Source organism: Peromyscus leucopus, chromosome 14 (assembly GCF_004664715.2).
Source record: "Peromyscus leucopus breed LL Stock chromosome 14, UCI_PerLeu_2.1, whole genome shotgun sequence".
Classification (NCBI taxonomy): domain Eukaryota; kingdom Metazoa; phylum Chordata; class Mammalia; order Rodentia; family Cricetidae; genus Peromyscus; species Peromyscus leucopus.
The window spans coordinates 24012786-24034424 of NC_051075.1; the positions used below are offsets into that span (position 1 = coordinate 24012786).

Genomic DNA, 21639 nt, shown 5'->3' on the forward strand with positions numbered 1-21639 from the left:
AGACAGGGTTTCTCTATGTAGCCCTGATCATCCTGGAACTTGCTCTGTACACCAGGCTGTCCTTTTAAACTCAGATTCACCTGCCTGTTTCCTAAATGCTGGGATTAAAATCATCCTCCACCACCCCCTACCTGGTTAAGACCACCTTTCTTAAGCCTCCCCATACAGAGCCACCTTGTGGGGACCAAGTGTTCAAATACAGAGCCTATGGGGGACATCTGCATTCAAACTACCATAGACAGGTTCTCACTGTGTAGCCCAGGTTGGCCCTGAACTTGTGATCCTCTTGCTTCAGCATGCTGAGCGCTACTATTATAGGCCTGCACCACCAAGACCACTGAACTAAGGATTTATTGGAGTCAAGCGCAGTGGGACCTGCCTGCAATCTCACCTCCTAATGAGAGTATGCGCAAGAGTATTGCTGCCGCCAGCTGGAGGTGTCTTCCTCCCAGACAGCCAAACACTGTCTGCATGGCTTCTAGGAGCTGTATGTATTAACATATAAAGTTCTGATTTCAACTGGAAAGAACTTCAGAATTCAGAAAACATGAAAAAATGTATCATTTTATTTGTACACTTAGAAAAGTTGTACACAGAAACTTATCATTTGTAAAACTGGGGAACTGTTGAGGAGAGAGGGGACATTTATTTTTATTTTTTAAATCATTAAGAATGTTTGAGAAATAAAACAAAACATAGTAAAATGTTAAAAAAATTAAAGAACATTTTCCAAGTATAAATTTTATAAATACAAAACAAATTCACAAATGACTCTGAATGCTAAAATAAATATCTAGTTCATAAATTCTGTCGGCACTGGCTACAGCAGTCAGGGATAGAAAACTGGGTTCACTCATGTGTAGTGTTGCAACAATGTGCTCATTAAACAAGTCTCAAGACACACACATTCTCTACACTGCTCTAGGAGCCTCGTCTGTGTGGATAAATCCTAAAAGGTCAATGGCAAAATAAATCATAGATCAAAAAATATCTTCCAGGATATACCTGAACACATGAATGATCTCAAAATGTACAAAACCTCTGTAAACCAGTACTTTATCCAATACATCTATTAAACTTAGTAGAACAAAAACTGTAGCAAAGGAAATCTTTCCTACATTCTCCTGAGTGCTTAATATTAAAGTTGAGAATATAGTGCAGGCCACACTCGGGTGTGGTCGACCAGCTGTTATTGCTTTATACACATATCTGCTTTAGAGCATGATTTAATGTTCCATTTTTATGAACGATTCATGTTTTTCTTCTCATACAGCCTGGAGAAGGACACAACTAGACCCGGGACTTTTTCGCAGCTAACATGCTAACATGGTCCACATTACTGGAGGAGACATGGAGTCCAAGCTTTTGAGCTTGACTATGAAAAAACGCTTGAAGCCGAGTCCCAGCTTTCGCTTCACTTGTGTTCCGAGGGTTGTACTCAAAGCAGTTTGAAAACATCAACTCAATGTCATCGATGAACTCGGCTAGAAGAGAAAAACAAACAAGATTAGGAATAAAAGTTCACACATCAGAAGCACACTCTGTACACTAGAAAACTAAGTAAAAAAAAACAAAACCCAAAAAACAGAAGCCAGAAAAGAGACCCTGACAAGGAGCAGAATTTAGGCTCAAAACTGTTCCGTTATATAAATACTGTAAAGCTGTTTAGGGGAAACTCTGGCTGACGTACATTATGTTTTTACAAAGATCTTGGCTGGGAAGCTAGGGCACTTAACTGACTTGTCATGAGACCGGCCCTATGTTCAATCTCCAGCATCAAAAAACCAAAGGGCAGTTCTTCCAAGACGGTAAATGTCTCTGCCTAGTTAACCCAGCCACCTTCCATCTCAGCGGGACTGAGAAGCATGTGAGGGACCCCACGGGCTGCCATCCACCCAACTACACTAACGTTCAACATTTAAAACAAAATAAAAATAGCATCATCTCTTCAACAAAAACAATAAAAGGAAAACATGTTACTCACATGCTAATTTATATTCACATTTATTTACTTTTTCTCGAATTATATTTAAGGCAATGGGCTTCTTAATGATGTCATAGTAGTCTGGGACCTGTAAGATTATTGGACATAATAGTTAAATGAATTTTATAGCTGAAAAGCAACTTAATCTCAATTTATGAATTCTATTATTCCATTAAAATGTCATATTTTGAGTAATTATGATGTAGAAACTTGTTTGATAGATATCATAAATTAATTTATTATGAAAAGTAAAAAGTTTTGCTCATGGTTTTCTCTATAAGCTGGTAATATATGACCATATATATTTTTTTCCTTTGGTTTGAGACAGGATTTCTCTGTGTAATAGCCCTGGCTGTCCTGGAACTCACTCTGTAGCCCAAGCTGGCCTCGAACTCACCAAGATCTGCCTGCCTCTGCCTCCCAGAGTGCTGTGATTAACGGCGTGCACCACCACTGCCCAGCTCATCCCTGCTCCTCTTGGAGCTGGAGACACAGGCATGAGTGGAGGCCCAACTTCAGACTGTCACTGACTCTGAACCTCGAACCTCAGGTTTGCACAGATGCTCTTAACCACTGAACGACCTCTGTAGCCCTTGTCAGTCATTCATTCAGAAATCTTTACGACATACACAGGGCAAGTGAAGTCTTGTTATATAACTGTGCCGAAGCCTCTACTTCTATCCATTTCCATCATCATCATCATCATCAACTATCATCATCACAATCATCATCATCATCATCATCATCACTAGGCATTTAACTACAGTCCCTTCACCCTGAAACTTAGCACTCCCTCAAGCCCTTAATTTCCCTTTCTGAGGGTGGCCTCTAACTCACAACTCTTAGTATCCTAAGCATGCACCACTCTGGCTCTTATTATTTAAGTTTCATCGTGTATGTTCTTGTACTGAGCATGTCTCATTTCTTAGCACTGAAATCAAGACATTTTCAGTCCCATGTAACATTTCTAATACTGGCTACTCTCTTCCCTGAAAATTCTCAACCAACATCCTTTTTTTTCTTTCTAGTTCTAAAATGTTATGATAACTTTAAAAAATATTTATTACATTACTTTGTGTGCCCGAGTATGCTCATGCGTGAGAGGTCACTGATTTCCTGGAGCTGGAGTTGCAGGCAGTTGTGAGCCACCAGATGTGAGCTGGAGCTGTTCTCACCCTCAAGAGCAGCAAGGCCCTTACTTAAGTGCCCAGCCAGCTCTCAGCCCTGACTTTGGAGAAACGGCTTATTGACTTATTTGGATTTGGTTAAGACAGGGTTTCTCTGTGTAGCTCCACCTGCCTCTGCCTCCTCAGTGCTGGGATTAAAGAAAGGTCTGTGCCCCCAATAGCTGGCTATTATTTTTATATTATGTGTTGTGTATGAGTGTTTCCTCGCACGCACAGGTGAGCGTGCGCGCGCGCGTGTTCCATGTGCATGCCTGGGAGTTGGATCCTTGGAACTGCAGTTACAGATGGTTCTAACCTGCCATATGGGTGCTGGGAACCAAACCTGGGTCCTCTGGAAGTGCTCTAACTGCTGAGCTATCCCTGTCTGCTATTGTAATTCACATTACCCTACCACTGTTATTATAGAGCAAGTCACATCTGTCCAGACGGAGACACAGCACCATCTCATCCCTAGTTAGACGGGCATCTCCTTTCACATCAGTGTGGTCTTTAGGAGCACAGCTTCACCTTGGGGACTTTGTCAGGATGCAAACCAATGGCTAGAAATCAACCATTTAATAAAAAGAAACAAACCTGAGGTGGGACCCAAGTGTGTTTGCTTGTTTTGTGAGACAGCGTCTCCCTATAGAGCGCTGGCTGTTCTGGAACTCACTATGTAGATCAGGCTGGCCTCAAACTTAGAGATCTGCCTGCCTAGGCCTCCCCAGTTGTTGGGACTCCTGCAGAGCCATACCTGGTTGACTCCAGTGTTCGCCTTAACCTGCCTTTCATGATTGCTACCTTTTGTCTCCCAGTACCCTCTATGAGAATCTTGTCTGAGAACAGGCACAAAGCCTCTGAAAATTTGAAGAGGAACCGCACTCTTCACCTGAGAATTTACATTTGGCATTGTCTTGTTGGGAAGTTTAGATGAGAGGTGTTGGTGTTGCTAAAAGGTGTAAAATCGGGGAACAATAAAAGGCCCTTCACTAAGCTACAGTGGACCAGTCTGTAGAGACGAAGTCCCCCACTATAGCTGGAAAAGGCTAGAATCTTCTGAGGCGCCTATGTCTCTAGATTCCGTGAACACCTACACCCGACGTACAACACCAGCGTTGGGATCCAAGGCACGCACATATGGCTCTCAGGTATGTTTTAATATGCCCTCTACAACAATTCTGAGGCATGCTGTAGTTTGATAACTAATTTAACATATAAGATATTTATTAATGGTATTTAGTTGGATTTATTCAATGAATACTTATATAAAATGAAAAATTATTTTAAGAAAATGTCATCCTTATAAAGAATCAGCCATGGGACTGAAGAGATGGCTCAGTGGTTTAGAGTATTTACTGCTCTCACACAGGATCTGGATTCAAGTTCTCAGAGCGCGCGCGTGCGCGCACACACACACACACACACACACACACGGGTATCTGATGCCCTCTTCTGGCCTTTGCAGGCACTGCACACACATGGTACACACACACACACAAATACTTATACACATAAACATTAAAATAAATCCTAAGTGTCAAGACCAGCCTGGCCACTAGACCTTGCCTAAGAACACAAAAATGGCCTGCACTAAATAGGCAGTGCTGTGTAGCCTCAGTTTTGCTCAGAACAGAGAGCAACCTTCCAACCATGGGCTTCTGGAAAGGATTCAGCAGAACAGGTGTTTTGATAATTTCAGTTTCCACAAAGATTACAACATATGATATAAATGCAAATCAGGTAATATGTGAGCATATTTTATAAAGTCTAGTAGAGTATTACCTGGATTTTAGAAACAAGTTTCAAAAAGGGCCAGCTATCATCATGGCGGACCAATTCCACAACAAGCTGTTCAAAGGCAGACAGTTCATGGACACCTCCTTGTCGGCCGGAACTTCTTCGATTCAGTGGTACAGGAGATGACTCTGGACAGACAGACAGACATTTTAGGTAGTATCAAAGCAAAATAGCGATTTTTCAAGAGCAAATGCACTTTAGACTGAGATTTTTGCTTTTCACATCTCTGTGGTGTGCATGTATGTGCGCGTGCCTGCATGTATGTGTACAGGTGCACGGGTGAGTTGCCTATGGTAATCCTATCCTATGGCTCTTCCATCTTACTCCCTTGAGCTCACTGACGTGGCTACTCACTCTCGGAGTCAGCTCACCCTAGCTCCCTGTGTTGTCCCTCTGGGGCTCAGTTACAGGTGAGCCCGCCACCCCACTGATGAGTTCTGAACTCCTGACGCTAAGGCTTAGGTTTCAAGCACTGCAGGCCGAGCTACCTCCTCAGCTCAATTAACTAATTCTGAAAGACATGGAAATGCAGGCCAAATGATCATAATTTCCTTTTGATCTTCAAGATTTTCAGGTTTTCACTCAATTTTACTAAAAATATCTTCAAATTGTACAAAAACATCAAACCAAGCATTCTCTAACAGCTCCTGAAACGTATCCTGAAGACAGCATGTTGTGACAGGGTAGTGGTGGTGTACGCATGACACATGCAATCTCAGCACTCAGGAGATACATTCAAGTGAATCTCTGGGTGCTCCAGGCCAGACAGGGCTACTGTCTCAAAAACAAACATCAACAATAAAACACTGAACCGGTCCACTGGAAATCTAGGGTCCAATGTGGTACACAGATGGACTCAGGTGTTTAAATCCCCTGCAGTGTCAATTTACACACTCCTCGTCATCGCAGGTTTGCTTGCGACAGGAACCAGAAAAAAAAAAAGTTTTACAGAATTTTTATTTACTTTTGTTACATCTGTCACATTTATTTATTACGTGTGCGCGCGCGCGCATGTGCCCCTCCCCTGCCGTGCAGTGGGCATGTGGAGGCCAGAGAACAATGTTGGCTGTTCGCTCACACGTGGTTCTCGGGATTGAATTAGGTTGCCAGCTAGTCAACAAGCACCTTTCTCCCTGAGCCCTCCCACCAGCCCCTTTTCTGAAAATTTGTAGAATAAAAACATCAGTAGTCACTTCGGCAGCATAAATACTGCACAGGGATGACAACATTTTGTGGAGCATTCTATAGAGGTTTTTAGTTGTTTACTTTGGAGACAGTGTCACTATGCATCTCTGGCTGGCTTGAACTCCACCTGTAGAAGAGGCTGCTGGCCCTAAAGGAGAGAGAGATCCACCTGCCTCTGTCTCGTGTGTGCTGGGATAAAATGTGTACATTGCCATACCAGGCTCTTTCCTATTAAAAGAAGTGAGTTCCCCAAATATTTTCTAGTTCAACGTGACAAAAGGATTAAAGTTATACTGTGTCTCCTTGGTGCAAAGTCATTTCCAACTTCTCTCCCCAAAACATAATCGGATGGCTCTGAAAACAGATTCTACACGCCTGCCCCATACACCAGCCTCCCACCAATGAACTCCCTGATTCAGGCATGCTTATTCAATTCCACAATGCAACTACGTAACTACTTTAAAAACAACCACCCCAGACCTTCCTGGGGAGACATTCAAGGGTAAAAACACTAGCCGTTCTTCCGGGAGACCAAGCAGCCACACTGAGTCCAGGGGATCTGGTGCTTTCTCTTCTGGCTTCCTCTGTCACCATGCATACATGGGGTACACAGACATACATGTAGCCAAAACACCCCTCACACATAAACTAAAATTATAAAGACTTTAAAAATTGTGTTACTACAAAGAGGAAATGGGATAAAAACATAAGGAATTAGTAATCTGGATGTGGTGGGCATGCCTCATGCAATCCAAGGCCAACCTGGGCTATAAACTGTTTTAGGTCTTGGACTACACTGAAGATAAAGAGGGATAGGGACAGCATGGTGACGCACACCTCTAATCCCAGCACTCGGGAGGCAGAGGCAGGCGATCTCTGTGAGTTCTAGGACAGCCTGGTCTACAAAGTGAGTACTAGGACAGCCAGAGCTAAATAAAGAAACCCTGTCTCAAGAAACCAAAACCAACCAAACAATACTTCACCACTCCCCTCAAGGAATCAAAAAAAAAACCAAAACCAACCAACCAAAAAAACTTTACCACTCCCCTCGAGGAATCCTAGGACACCCATATCAGGTGGCTCACAACTGCCTGTAATTTCAGTCCCAGGGGATCCAAGGCTCTGCCCTCAGCAGGCACTATATATGTTTTGTTTTTATGAACTCCTAAGGGCTAATGGGACAGCTCTCTGGTCAAGCGCATGCCCTGCAAACCTGAGGGCCTCAGTCTGACCGCAGGCACTCACATAAAATGCCCCGGGCCGGCAGAGACCACTGGGGAATGATCAGGATGCCGTGTGTGTCATAGGAACAGCTTTGAAAAGGTGACCAGACTCAGCTGTCTTGGGTAAGGAAGCGTATGGCTGGACGTCATACCTGTAGACTGTCTCTTCCTGCCTCTTCTCTTGGAGTCGCTGTCCTGCAGAGAATGGCCTGTGGCCGCATGTAAAGGTATCAACTGTCCGCTTGACCTGGCCGTGCTGACTCTGAAGTTGGAGAAGCTGGGGCTGTGTTCCGGGGTGCTGTCAGCACTCTTGCGTACCCTGCGTTTTCCACGAGGACTCAGCAGTTCCACAAACACGTCTGCTTGCAGCGCACCAGGACTGTGGCGGGTGGACCGACTAGCAATCCTTAAAGAGCGCGCTTCTGTAGGAGGAGCAGATCTGATCTTCCTCAGGCTTCTGCCGGCGGTGGCGGCCGTCTTAGAAGACGCGGTGGTTTTGGGTGTGCTCTGCTGACTCCTTGAAGGGTACCTTCCTGAGTCCTGTCGCTGGCTGCGGCTTGAGAAAGAAGAGCTAAGTCTCCCTCTTGTTTTAATCGGCAATCTAACTTGTGGTCTTCCTCGTTTGGGTGGGCTATAAATATTGTTAGAACACACAGTTATTGTACAGAACAACGATAACAGATAGTACTTGTACTAAATTACTCTCGAATAACTGAACCTTATCCTATAGTCAGTTCTTACGTTTAGAGACAAACTCTCATGGAAATCTAAACCGTACTTTGCCGTGTTTCTCTGAAACAATGGAGGACATTTATTTTCTAGGTAACTAGGACAGCATCATGAAAATCAATTCTGAATTGTGATAAACTGACAAGACCCTCAGGCATGGCCCAGGCCAATCACCGTGACCGCAGGAGAGAGGACTAAACTTGCAGTGTCCCCCCATGCCGTCACCATCCACACAGGCAACGGACGCCTCTGCCAATGGCTGTGCCGAGGAGCCTCCCCCTGTGGTTCATGGAGACCAAGTCAGAACCTCTTTATTACCTTCTGGTTCGGAAAGCTAGATTTTACTCCTCTCTCTACAGACTTCTATTTAACCCGGGACATTTACAAGAATTTTCCAGAATTACTGACCAATGGATTTGTGTGTGTGTGTATATATGTAGTGCGTGTGTATATATGTAGTGCGTGTGTGCATATGTAGTTCAGGTGTGCTAGACTTACACAGACATGGAGGCCAGAGGTCAACACTGGGCCTTCTGGTCCTCTTTACGTTTTGAGTCAGGGTCTCTCACTAAAGCTGGAGCCGGCTAATTAGACTAGGCTGGCTAGCCAGCAAGCCTCTGGGATCTTCCTTTCTCCACACCCCAATCCCAGGGCTGGGGTTACAGGTGTATGCTGCCACAGCCTGCTTTATGTGGGTGTTGGGGATCCAAACTTGGGTCCTCACACTTGCCGAGCCCCCAGTTTACTGATGAAGCCACCCATCTTGCCAGGCTCCCCAGATTCCTTATTGTTACACTTAATACGATATTGCCTTCAAAGGCCTTCCATGGTAGATGGCGTCTGCTAGCTGGCCCTCTCAAAAACCCAAACCAATACACAATGGGGAGGAGAAGTGGCAGAGGCAGGGGAGGGGCTTCAGGGAAGGGAACACATACGCATGCATGGAGTTCTCCAAGAACAAAGGAGAAAAGATCTTAATCCCAACAAAAAAGGGGGTGGTTGCTCTATTACTAGTCCCCCGACAGTGGTCCGCTTGTACCGGACAGTTCCTGGGCACCCTGCCACACTCGGCCTCTTGATCCCATGAGGTTGGCAGATATTTAAAATGGAGGGGGAGCTGAGAAAGAGAACAAAGAATCCAATGACTTCCTCTCTTTGTGACTCTGTCTAGGCCTACCGACAGAGAACCAGTGGATACAAGTATCCAGTTTTAATATCTGCCTACTAGATCAATCTATGTAGCAGGAATGACAGCCTTCAGTTCAGTCCTGAAAGAAAAGGTCTAACTGGGTGGGATGGTACCCTTCGGTAATCTGAGCACTTAGGAGGCGAAGGCAGGATTATTATTACTTCAAGTTTGAGGCTAGCCTGAGCTACAGTGTAAGACTGTTTAAGGGGAGACTACCCCAGTGTTACCACAGCAGGAAATGTCAGGTTTTCAACCCCATGCAGTGCCTTGAGTGGTAGCTTGCTAAGGAGTTGTTAATGGTAACAAACAGGACAAGAGCACGCAGACACAACAATGTGACTGCTTAGATCACCACCTGGGAAATGTTCCGAAACAGTTATAATGCAGGAAAAGCACGGGAAGTTTCAGACAGGTTAGCTCTAGAACAGGTATGGCCCCACCTATTCTGTGTGGGTCTGAGAGTCACAGGCTAGACCACCATCACCCTGTAAACTGGACTCACCTGAGTTCCTCCTCTTCTTCAGAGTACTCTTCGTCTTGTTCTACCTCATATTCTTCCTCCTCACTTTGGCCCTCCTCTTCGTCATCATCATCATCATCGATGTCGTCCTCCTCTTCCATACTCTCTTCCATCTCTTCGTCACTTTCCAAGGACGGTCTCTGCCTAGAGGAAAGTCTCCTGGAACGCTGCTTTGGCCGACATTCTGGACAAAACCAATCTCCTTCAGGAACCGTCTGAACAAACCACAGAAACAGCCATTATTACCTGGTCAAGACCTCCACTCCAAGGTGGTAACAGAAGAAGATCAACTACCTTAAGCTTTGGTCGGACGCAGTAGGTGTGGTGCCCTCGATCACAGCCATCACAGAGTACCATGTTTTCAGCGTCTCCCTTTTTCCGGCAGATCTTGCAACGTGCGTTCAGAATAGATTTCGACCACATCACACTTCGATCCAAGGTTGACAGATGAAGGAAGACTTGGGACAGGCTAGCAGAGGAAAGGAGAGACTCTCTCCAGCGGTCCAGGACAGTCTTATAAGAGCGTCCGCTGTCACTGCCATCTTAAATGACAGGGAAAGTGATTAAGTTCCTGGGTGACCATAAATATCTCCTAGAACTACATTGCTTGGCAGTTTAAACAGTTTAAATTTCACGTTCTTTCTTGTTTGTCAAAAAGACTATGCTTAATGTTGAAAACTAGATAGAATTCCATGTAATCCCAGCACTTGGGAGACCAAGGCCAGAGAACTGCTGTGATTCTGAAGCCAGCCTGGACTATGCAATGACTTCCGGGTCAGTGTGGATCACAAGAGAGCGAGGCTGTTCACCCCCAAACTGCCCACACCTAATGTTACATTAAAGATCATAAGGGGTAACTTAAATCCACAAACTGAAGGCTTGAGGATTTTAATAGTTAAAAGAGAAAAGAATTTAGGCAATCTGTTCCCAATTTGTATCGAATTTTGATCTAATTTAAAACTGGTTAAATAAAATAGTTACTCTTTCTTTGCATCAAGTATGTTATTTTCTCATTGCCAGAATGATTGACTGTTTTCAAATTTCAATATCAAGAACATGAGGTTTCTTTGGAGCTGATGGTACATGTTCTGAAATTAGGTCAAGGGTGCTGGCTCAGTGTGTCCCTGAGAATTAATATAACTAAACACCACTGTGTAGTATACCTTGGAAAGTTTACCACAGTAAGAGGCAAGAGGTTCACTCATAGGCCGGCCTGGGCAACATACTTTGCCCTACCTCAAAACAAAAAACAAAAACAAAACAAAACCAAAAACAACAACAACAACAACAACAAAAAAACATGCTCCCAATGTAAACCAACCAGGCTACCAACCAAAGAAACAAAACAATGAAAATCCAGGCCAGTAGCCAGGCAGTGGTGGCACACACCTTTATTTTAATCCCAGCGCTCGGGAGGCAGAGCCAGGTGGATCTCTGTGAGTTCAAGGCCAGCCTGGGCTACAGAGCGAGATCCAGGACAGGCACACAGAGAAACCCTGTCTGGAAAGACAAAACAAAAAAGAAAATCCAGGCCAGCAAGATAGCACAATGGTAAATGTGCTTGCGCCGCCAGCCTGATGAGTTAAGCAGGATCCTGGGCCGCAAAGTGGAAGGAAGAACAATGCAGTGTCCTTTGACTTTCCTACCATGCCGTGGTGCACATGCGTGAGTGCACCCTCCCCCACAGGAACACGAATTACAACAAACAAAACGAACATCAAGAAAAACCAAACCCCAAGTGTCTGAGTGAGGAGCTCAAAGTAGAATGCCTGCTTTGCATTGCAGCCCTGGGTTTTCCACTCCACAATACACATCCATGCACCACCCAACCAAAAACCTGCACGGCTTTATTGTGGAAATAAAGTACTGTGAAAACTAGCAGAATGAAACTAATAAAGAACTCAAATATCAGAACTACATAAAAGATGAAAAATTACTTAATATATTTTAGGTAAGAGTTTAAATCAGGTATTCCTTTCTCAGAACCCTTCCCACTTTTTTTTTAAGTTCTTTCTTATTTTTCCTTCATAGACTGACATTTACTCTGTTCACTTAAAAACAGCAGATCAGGAAGTGAGTGTGTGGTTCTGTGGTAGACCACGTGTCCACCAGGCATCAAGTCCTGGGTTTGATTCCCAGTATAAAACAACAGAGAAACAAGAGCTAGTGAGCACTTCTAAGTGTTAACCGAAATTAGTAACTCAGTGGGAGAAGAGGGAAAAAATGAATAGATGACTCTTTTTTTTGGGTTTTCAAGACCGAACTCACAGAGATTCACTTGCTTCTGCCTTTCAAGTGCTGGGCTTAAAGGCTTGTCATCACCACCGCCAGGGGAATCAAATGACTCTTAACGACTCTTTAAAACTAGAGAAAATCAAGTGGGTACTAAGGGCGGTATTTTCCCATCTTCCTCTTTCCCCTTATCTAGTGTTGCTGGAGACCAGACCATGGACTTCATGCACACTACCAAACTACTCTAAGCCCAAAGTAGTTCACACCCCAAGGAACCTTTTGTAGACAGTATATAAAATAGCTGAATTCTGCATTCTTATGTGAGCTCATCTCTACCTTTGGGGTGTTTAATCTACTAACACACTGGCTTTTCCTCCGCCCCTCACTCTGTGTTTCTGTCTTGACCCTGTTAAAAGGCTTCAGGGGAAGCTCTGGCATGAACGGTAACACCTCCAAGGAAGGACCAGCAAGCACCGCTGCTGAAGAGATCGGGAAGAAATCTTTCCGGACAAATCTGGACACAATCCTTATTTGGCAATGGCAAGAAATAAGGCTGAAGAATGGCCAACATGTTAGAGTGGAAGACAGGTCACTTATGAGGAGTCCTTATGGTCTTGGAAGCAGTAGCAGTGATTTTAGTTCATGGGCTGGTGAAACTTTGCTTGTTTTTCGAGACAGGGTTTCTCTGTGTAGCTTTGGAGCCTGTCCTAGAACTCACTCTGTAGCCCAGGCTGGCCTCGAACTCACAGAGATCTGCCTGTCTCTGCCTCCTGAGTACTGGGATTAAAGGCGTGCACCACCACCACCACCTGGCTACTTTTTTTTTTAAAGATAAGGTAGCTTAGGCTGGCCTCAAATTTAGGATCTTCTCAACCCAGCCTCCTAAATGCTGGGATTCAGGCATGAACCACCACTCCTGGCTTAGTGTGGCCCAATCCCAGTTCTAGGCAGCAGAAGTAGGTCAGAAGTTCTGTCATTTTTGCCTACACAGCAAGACTGAGATCAGTTATGCCAGGTTAGCACTGGGGTTACTACTGGCCCACACCACTCTCCTATTTTTACATGAGTGCCAGAGATCCAAGCTATCTCCTCCACCCCATCCCCACCCCTTTGTGAAGATGGGGTCTCCAATCCCCTACATATCGTAGGGGGCCCCCACTTCAAGTGCCGGGTCAGAGTTGCACACAAACTTGCTTCCTTCACCAGCTTCAACAAGCCAATTCCACCTCGTTTGTTCTCCAGGCTGCACACCTGTCAAGGGCAGTGTGACTTGTTTCTTCCATTTTGCTGGTCTGGATAAGCTCAAAAATTGCTAGCAAAAGTGCTTTTATACCAAGATTCCCTATAGTTCTCTTGATGTTAGTAGGAGAAAAACATGCTGTGAATGTTTTATGTGAAACAAGTAACCAGAAGTTCCATTGTTGGTTCTTTGGACCCAGAGCTGAGTATACGAAGATGTACTTTGCACACGTCAACTTAAAAGAGCTATGAGGGGCTGGCAAGATGGCTCAGTGGGCAGAGAGAGGCACTTGCCGCCAAGCTTGATACCCAACCTCCATCCCGGGGACCCCAGGAACATCTCCCCGTACCACAGCATGCATGTGCACGCACAGGCACACCCACAAAACAAGCTTGATCAGCCCAAGTGTAGGATGCAGAGGCAACTGCAAGATGGCAGTGGCTTTGTAAGTCTCCAAGCCCATTCCCTTCCAATATTAACTTCACGGTTCTCCTTCAGAACTAAGGATGTACGTTAGTGCTCAGCAACACAGAGAAAGGGTTCTTATAAGACAACGATTTCGGTAAAAAGTTGAAAATTTACCATCTCTCACACTAGATTGACCGTCCTCTCTCTTTTTCGTGCTCTTTCTTTTTCTAGCTCCCTTTTGATCTTTATTAATCTCTGTGTTACCTAATTTCAAATTGACAAAGTTAGTTAACAATTTCTGTTATAGCTTAAGGATTTAACCATAAGCATGACATTTTGATGGAATTACCAACCTAAACAAATAATTCTCACATCATCTATCTCATCTACGACAATTGATTGAACATGATTCTCTCTCCCCCAAATTAAAAAAAAGCCCATAAGCCTATTTTTATCAGTGCAATTCACCACAATCGAACGGGTGTGCGCGCTCACGCTCACTCTCTCTCTCTCTCTCTCTCCTTTCTGGTGCTGGAGATTCGAGCCCAGAGCCTCACTCACACGTACCAGGCAAGCACTCGCACTCCATCACTGAGCTACATCCCAGCCCTGGCTGGCCCGGAGCTCACTATGTACGCCAGGCTGCCTGGACTCAGAGACCCTCTTACCTCTGCCTGCTTAATGCCCAGCCTCCCTCTCTCCTTCTACCTTGAGGGCTCTGAGGACCAAACGCAGGTGGATGGGCTGGCACAGCAATGCCGGCCACCAAGTGCTGGGATTAAAGGCGTGCACCACTACCGCCCGGCTTTTTTTTTTTTTTTTCTTCTTTTTTTCATTTTTGAAATTACAAGCAGCTTTTTTTCTTGGAGGTTTTCAAGGCTAGCCTCAAGAAGATTGGGAGCTTCTCTTTCATCTCTATCTTAGTTCAGGGAGTGACCAAACCTTTATGGGATACAAGGACTTACAGACAATGGGTGGGGATCTCCAGGGTAAGCAGGGAGATTATTCTCCTGTTCTCCACTTTCACAGGACAAGTTCAACTCCATGCCTGCTGTTGTCCTTGACGGACATGCCCTGGCCTGGCATCTCCAATATCTAGGGTCTCCCCTGCAGCTGAGGCTAGGCCTCCCCAGGGACTCTGAACTGCTAGGCCTCAGCGGCTCTCCAAGACTCGCTCAAGTCTTCAAAATCAGCACCTTCTACACACTGCCACGTTCTGCTGCCAGCTTGAGATACAGCTTATCTGGACACAGCTTCTGTGTGCTGACCTGAGGAAATACTTCCCTACTGGCCGCCTGATACGGAGACATTATTTTTACCTCAGTGGCGCTGGTCTCTTACAGATCACGTGACTCTTCAGTGTCAGTTCATCAGCACACACACGTTTAGTCCACAATACCACAAACAACCACTATGCCAAGTGTCAAGAGAATCTTGGCCTCCCTCTGAAACCTCAGCCACGCCTCCACTGTCTTTTCTCTCAGCATTCTTATCTTCTAAGCCCCCACTAGAAAAGCCAGTACGTTCTGAGCACAGGCTAAGCAAATACTGTACCACCAGGCTGTGTTCCTGCTCCCCGCCAAGCCCCCCTTAATTTCCTCCTGTCCCCATCAACACCTCTCCCCTCCACCAGTTTCTTTCCCAGGCTCATGACTTTTGGTTTGGCTTTGTGATCCATTTCTTCTAACTCGGGACATTTGTGTGACCACTGGATCCCACAACCCACTGGAGCCTGGCGGGCACACAGCTGAAGACCATTATTCTAGCTCTCCTGAATCTACCAATAACCAACAGTTCAGTGAGAGTCCATTATCTTGCAAGTGATCTGGATACACTGGGGCAGCGCCTGAGCTTTCTTTTTGATAAGCCAATTCAAAGGAATGGGAGGAACTTTTGGTCTGATGTAACACCAGCTGGCAGGGCACCTAAGGCAGGAGGAACAACAAGTTCAAGGCCTGCCTGGGCTACAGAAGAGTTCAGGATCATGCCAGGCAACTTAGTGAGACCCGTCTTAGAACGGATTAAGAGGAGAGCTGGAGACACAGCTCAATGGCAGTGTATGGTGATATTTTATTTGTACTGAAATGTGATTTTAATTTTATGTTAATAAATAAAGTTGCCCTGGGGTCAGAGCTATTAGAGCCATAATAAGAGCGTGGTGGTTAGAAGAGCTAGGTATATTTCTGTGTGTTCAGGGATACAGCCAGTATTGGAGACATATGCCTTTAAGACCTGGAGGGCGGTACTTACAGGCAGTGATGAGGCAGTCATGTGGTTGGGTTTACAACCAATGAGAAGGCAGAACAGAAAGACTATTTAAAGACAGACACACAGGAAGTAGCTCTCTTTTGGAGAGCTAGGAGCACTGCAGGAGGTAAGATTTTATCTCTGAGCTCTGACCTCTCGGCTTTCTCTTTTACATTGGTTCTGTGTTTCTTATTTTAATAAGATGATTGGTTACATCTACAGCAGTGTTTGGCTAACGTGTACAGCCCTACACTCAACCCTCAGGACCAAAGCCAGCAAACCCAAACGTGCCAGGACGATGGGGCTCAAGGTGAGAGAGAGGCCTTAACAACCACACTGTCAACGTGATGCGCTGTATTTGACTTCTAGTAGAACTACCCAGAGGTTTCTAACAATGTGATGTCAGCTATAACTTCTTCAGTCCACAGACAGTTTATGAATGAATTGATCACTCTGAAACTGTCTATGCAGTGGTTCTCAACTGGTGGGTTGCAGCCTCCTCTTTGGGGGTCCAATGATCCTTTCACAGGGGTTACTAAGACCACTGGAAAGCACAGATATTTAGTTATGGATTAGGAGAACCACTGGTCTATAGGAATTTACAATTTTATTTGTTTTTATGTGTATGAGTGTTTGTCTACATGTATGTATGTGTACCACATGCACTCCTGGTGCCCAGAGGCTAGAAGAGGGTGCTGGGAACCAAACCTGGTCCTCTCTATGAACATAATGCTCTTAACCAACAAGCCATCTTTTTGCTCTAACATTTTGTTTTTATTACTCCTCACATTAATATCAATTATTTAAGAAATTTAGTTTATTTATGTTGCTCTTTCCAATGAGATCAGGAAGGTATGGTTTTTATTTTATTGGTGTTATGGACACCAATGAAATATATATATATATATATATATATATATATATTTAAATTAAAGACAAGGTCTCACTATGCAGCTCTGACTGGCCTAGAACTGGTTGTGTAGCCCAGGCTGTCCTTAAACTCAAGAGATCTACCTGCCTCTGTCTCCTGAGTGCTGGGATTAAAGGCGTGCATTATCATATCTGACTAACATGATGAATTAACTTAAAGTCTGAAGAAGACAAATTTGAAATTCGTATTTTCTGAGGACATAATAATTAGGTTCTTAGGCTGACCCTAAAAAGCCGATTAATTGCATAAATAGCCCAAAACAGTAGCTAGTATTATTTCTTTCATTCTAACTACAAACTGTAGCTCAGTGATAGTTTGCCTAGCAGGCATAAAGTCCTGGGTACAATCCCCACCACACACACACACACACACACACACACACACACACACACACACACACACACGAGAACAAATGGTAGAAGAAATCATCTATAGTTCTAACACTTTATATTTCTAACTTAACATTTCTTGGGTAATAAATATTTTTAAAACAAATCTTCAAGTGATAAGTGATGAAGATTTAAATCAGTAACAAAAAAATTTAAGTCACTTAAAAATGCTGTTTTTATATAATTTATATTATTTCAAGTCTGGATAATAGAGTTTGACAGTATTTTGAAACATCACACAAAAAGAAAAACATTCACTAGAACAATGCTTAGAATAAGCCAGGAAGCAGGACCTATGCATTACTGAAAATACATCTTACCTGAAAGGCTCATCTTTTAAAAATCAGAAACAATTTCAAGCTCATTCTGTGAAGCCTATCACTTTCATTATGTCAGCCCATAAAGTTCCAGTGAGGCAATCTCTGATAACTGAAATGTAACTAGTATTCTGGAATAAGAAGATACTCACCAAGCGGGGCTTTGAGGAAACGCCGTTCGATGCCCTGCTCTATCTGGAAGAGGGCCATGGCCAGATAATGAACCACACTGCTCACCGACTGTGGTGTACTGCTGCTGGTTGAGACGGTACTTGGAGTTTCTGTTTTAACCCCCAAAAGTCTACAATGAAAATAAAAATAGTTATGGTGAAACTTGGACCTACTTACTCTTGCAAAGTTGTGTGTGTGTGTGTGTGTGTGTGTGTGTTTATGCTCACACCACAGCACTTGGGTGAACGAATGGCCGAGGTTCATTGAGGACAGAAGGGCACCCAGTCAAGGAGGGAAGGCTTCTGGGGAAAATGTCCAGAGCTGAGGGCGGCAGACCTCTATCTAGCCTGTGGATCTTGGTCAGTCTGTCATTATTGCCCTGCTTCAGTTACCGGGCAAGACCCTTGTAACTTCCCTTCCTCAGGAGATGTCAACCTCCAGACTTCCATCTCCTCGGTGTAGAACCATCACTCACAAAGCCTCTGCACATCAGTTTCCCCACAGAAAACTTCTACAGCACTTTGTTTGTTTGGTTTTGGTTTTCTGACACAGGGCTTCTCTGTGTAACAGCCCAGGCTGTCCTGAAACTCACTTTGTAGCCAAGGCTGGCCTCAAACTCACAGATCCGCCTGGCTCTGCCTCCCGGAGTGCTGGGATTAAAGGTGTGTGTCACCACTGCCTGGCTGCACTTATTTTTAAAGTGTGTGTGTGTGTGTATTTATTTCTGGAGAGGAAGTTGAGCATCTCAGGTATGCTAGGCAAGTATTCCACAACTGAGCTACATCCTAGCCCACCTCGGAACTTACTCACTTATTGAGTTTGTGTGTGTGAGTGTTCTCTGTTGTAGAATTTTATTAAATAACAAACAATAGCCGGGTGGTGGTGGCGCACATCTTTAATCCCAGCACTCAGGAGGCAGAGGCAGGTGGATCTTTGTGAGTTCAAGGACAGCCTGGGCTACAGAGTGAGTTCCAGGAAAGGTGCAAAGCTACACAGAGAAACCCCGTCTGAAGAAAAAAACAAAAAAACAAAAATCAAAAAAACAAAAAACAAAACTAAACTAAACTAAAAAATACCCAAAGACAAACAATAAGAGATGTTTGTCAGTCCCTAGGGAAAGGCTCCCACTGGCCACAATGGAGAGAGGTCACATTAGACTAATCAACTGTCATTTAGGTGTGGGACAACACTAAACATGGCAATCTTCATCCAAGTCCTTAGGAAGGAGGCCATCTCTTGATGTAGCTACAAGTGCCAGGCAGTGGTGGCACACTGTAGTGGAATAGTATTTTAAGGTGTGTTCCTTTTGTTGATGTTGCATTTGTTTAACTCGGTGACGCAGTGTTCCTGTGCCTGTCTAAAACACCTGACGGTCTAATCAAGAGCTGGACAGCCAATAGCAAGGCAGGAGAAAGGATAGGAGGGGCTGGCAGGCAGAGAGAACATATAGAAGGAGAAATCTGGGAAGAGAAGAGAAGGAGCCAGAGAAGGAGGAGGACTCCAGAGGCCAGCCACAAAGCTACACAGCCAGCCACAGAGTAAGAAAGAAAGGTATAAAGAAATAGAGAAAGGTAAAAGCCCAGAGGCAAAAGACAGTTAAAGATAAGAAAAGGTGGCAAGAAACAAGCCAAGCTAAGGTCGGACATTTATAATTAAGAATAAGCCTCCGTGCATGATTTATTTGGGAGGTGGTTGGTGGGCCCCACAAAAGAGCAAAACCAAACAACAGTACACATACAGAAGAAGTCAGAGGCTAACTTGTGATAGGCACTTCTCTGGTTGTTTTCTGCCCTGGGTGTACTGTGTACTGTCTCTAGGTTTCTGGCCAGTTCTTCTGTACCCATTTCTGTCTCCACACAGGGGACTGGGATTGCAGGTACATGGCACTGTTGTCTGGAATGGTTCCGGGGTACAAACGCAGGTTATCAGGCTGGCACTGCAGACACGCACTTTCACCTGCCACGCAAGCAGGAGTTCAGATCTGCAGGGCCCACATGGAAAGGCAGACATGGCGGCAGTGGACAGGTGGCCTGCAGCTCACTGCCTGGCTGGATTAGTGAACTCTAGACTCAAGGAGAGGCCCAGCCTTAGTGAAGGATCGGGGACACTGACTCCTGCTCTCCACACATGTGGACTCACGCCTGCCCCAAACAGTAGTAACAGAATGAAAGTAAACATTTCCTAAAAACCCAGACTACAAGGCAGGCAGGAACTGACAATTACTTCAGAGAAGCCTTTGTACCTGTCTCTCACTATGACCCTTGCTTGTTCAATTTCCATCTCCTCTACATCTTCATCCACAGTTTTAATTACTCCATTTTCTTTGTTTTCCTCACTTAACAGCTCATATCGTCCACTTTCTAAGGCTGATCTCCAGATGTGTCGATCTGTAACCTGTAACGAAACCCACATTTATTAACTCTGAAGTATGGGAACACATTACTCCTAAGAGGTATTCCTTATATGGTAAGATTAATGTACATACATTCTAGAACAGATGAATCAAAAGGTGTCTTAGAAAACACGGTTACTGTACTCAGGAGGCTGAGGCAGGAGGACCAGCAGGGGAGCTATGGTTATAACAATGAACTCAAAACCAAAATAATAATAAAAAAGGTTACAAATTACGAAATGAAATTTATATAATTCATAGATGAAAGCTTTAATACTTTAGTCTATTTTAAAAAATCATAATGTGTGTGTATGTGAGAGAGAGAGAGAGAGACAGAGAGAGAGAGAGGGAGGCCCAATCTGGCTTTGAATTCATGGTGATCCTCCTGCTTCAACCTCTAAAGTGCTGGGATTATAGCTGTGAGCCACCATACACAACTTTATAATGAATTTTTTGTTGTTGTTGTTGTTTTGTTTTTTTTTTCAAACAGGCGCTCTCCATGTTGCTCTGGCTGTCCTGAAGCTCACTTTGTAGACCAGGCTGGCCTCAAACTCATAGAGATTCACCTGCCTCAGCCTCCCAAGTGCTGGGATTAAAGGCATGTGTCACCATGCTTAACTATAAACAATTTTTTAAAAATTTAAATTTAAGTGTTTCATCTGTGTATAAGTGTATGCACCACTTAAATGTCCAATGGCCATGGTGACCAGGAGAGAGTTAGGTCCTCTGGGAGTGGAGTCACAGAAGGCTGGGAGCCACCACTAATTGAACCCAGATCCTCTAGAAGACCAAACTGCCAGTGCTCTGAGCAGCTGAGCCGTCTTCCCAGCCCCACAGTAAACAATGGTGAAGACATGAACAGAGCGTATGTAACAGGCATGATGGTGAGAGCCTGTAATTCCAGCAAGCGGATGGAGAGTTCCAGGCAATCCAGGCTACAGTGTTAGACCAGCAGCTGGAGATGCACTTCCCTGGAGTCACCACCCGGTATGTATGAGGCCCCATTAGTTGGGAGACAACCAACTGACCTGACTAAGCAGAGAAGGCAGGAGTTGGTTAAGGAAGAAAATATCCTTATATATTTCAACATCTGATGAAAATATAAAACATTTAGAAATATTTACATATACTAGCTAAGCTATAAACATCAGGAGGCGCAAACCTTGATTGCTCCTAATGTCCCTTGATAGATTCTGTCTTCAATATCCAAGAGAAAGTCTCTGAGGCGCAGCTCCAGCTGTCTCTCTGCAGACATCTGTGATGTGTCCCATGCATTGGAAGATCGTCCCCGAGAAGAAATAGGCTTGCTATCAGCTTGAGGTTTGTCTGAAATAACCATCAAATCTCTTATATTAAGACTTTCTCCGTAAAAAAAGAAGATGTGACATGATTTTGACAAGAAAGCACCACGAATCCTCAATAGCAACAACCATAAATCTGGGAAAGGGTTTCTGTTGCTGTGATAAACACCAGGGCCAACAGCAGCTTGGGCGGGAAGGGGTTATTTCAGCTAATAACT

General features: G+C 44.4%; 1 protein-coding gene across 4 annotated transcripts in view; it reads right to left on the reverse strand.

The window, feature by feature from the left end:
• Positions 1-548: 548 nt before the first annotated feature.
• The window catches only part of Baz1a (bromodomain adjacent to zinc finger domain 1A), an 89361-nt gene continuing 68270 nt past the window's right edge, over positions 549-21639 (reverse strand). For 2 of the 4 annotated variants that reach the window (XM_028869709.2, XM_028869711.2), the window contains 10 exons: positions 21283-21446; positions 19971-20122; positions 17710-17858; positions 13848-13937; positions 10088-10335; positions 9776-10008; positions 7508-7986; positions 4933-5075; positions 1985-2072; positions 549-1484 (listed from right to left, as the gene is read on the reverse strand). In XM_028869709.2, coding sequence (XP_028725542.1) covers positions 1291-1484; positions 1985-2072; positions 4933-5075; positions 7508-7986; positions 9776-10008; positions 10088-10335; positions 13848-13937; positions 17710-17858; positions 19971-20122; positions 21283-21446 — 1940 coding nt within the window. In that variant the 3' untranslated portion in view covers positions 549-1290. The remainder of the gene's footprint in view (positions 1485-1984; positions 2073-4932; positions 5076-7507; positions 7987-9775; positions 10009-10087; positions 10336-13847; positions 13938-17709; positions 17859-19970; positions 20123-21282; positions 21447-21639) is intronic. The other 2 variants (XM_028869712.2, XM_028869710.2) reach the window with 1 other exon arrangement.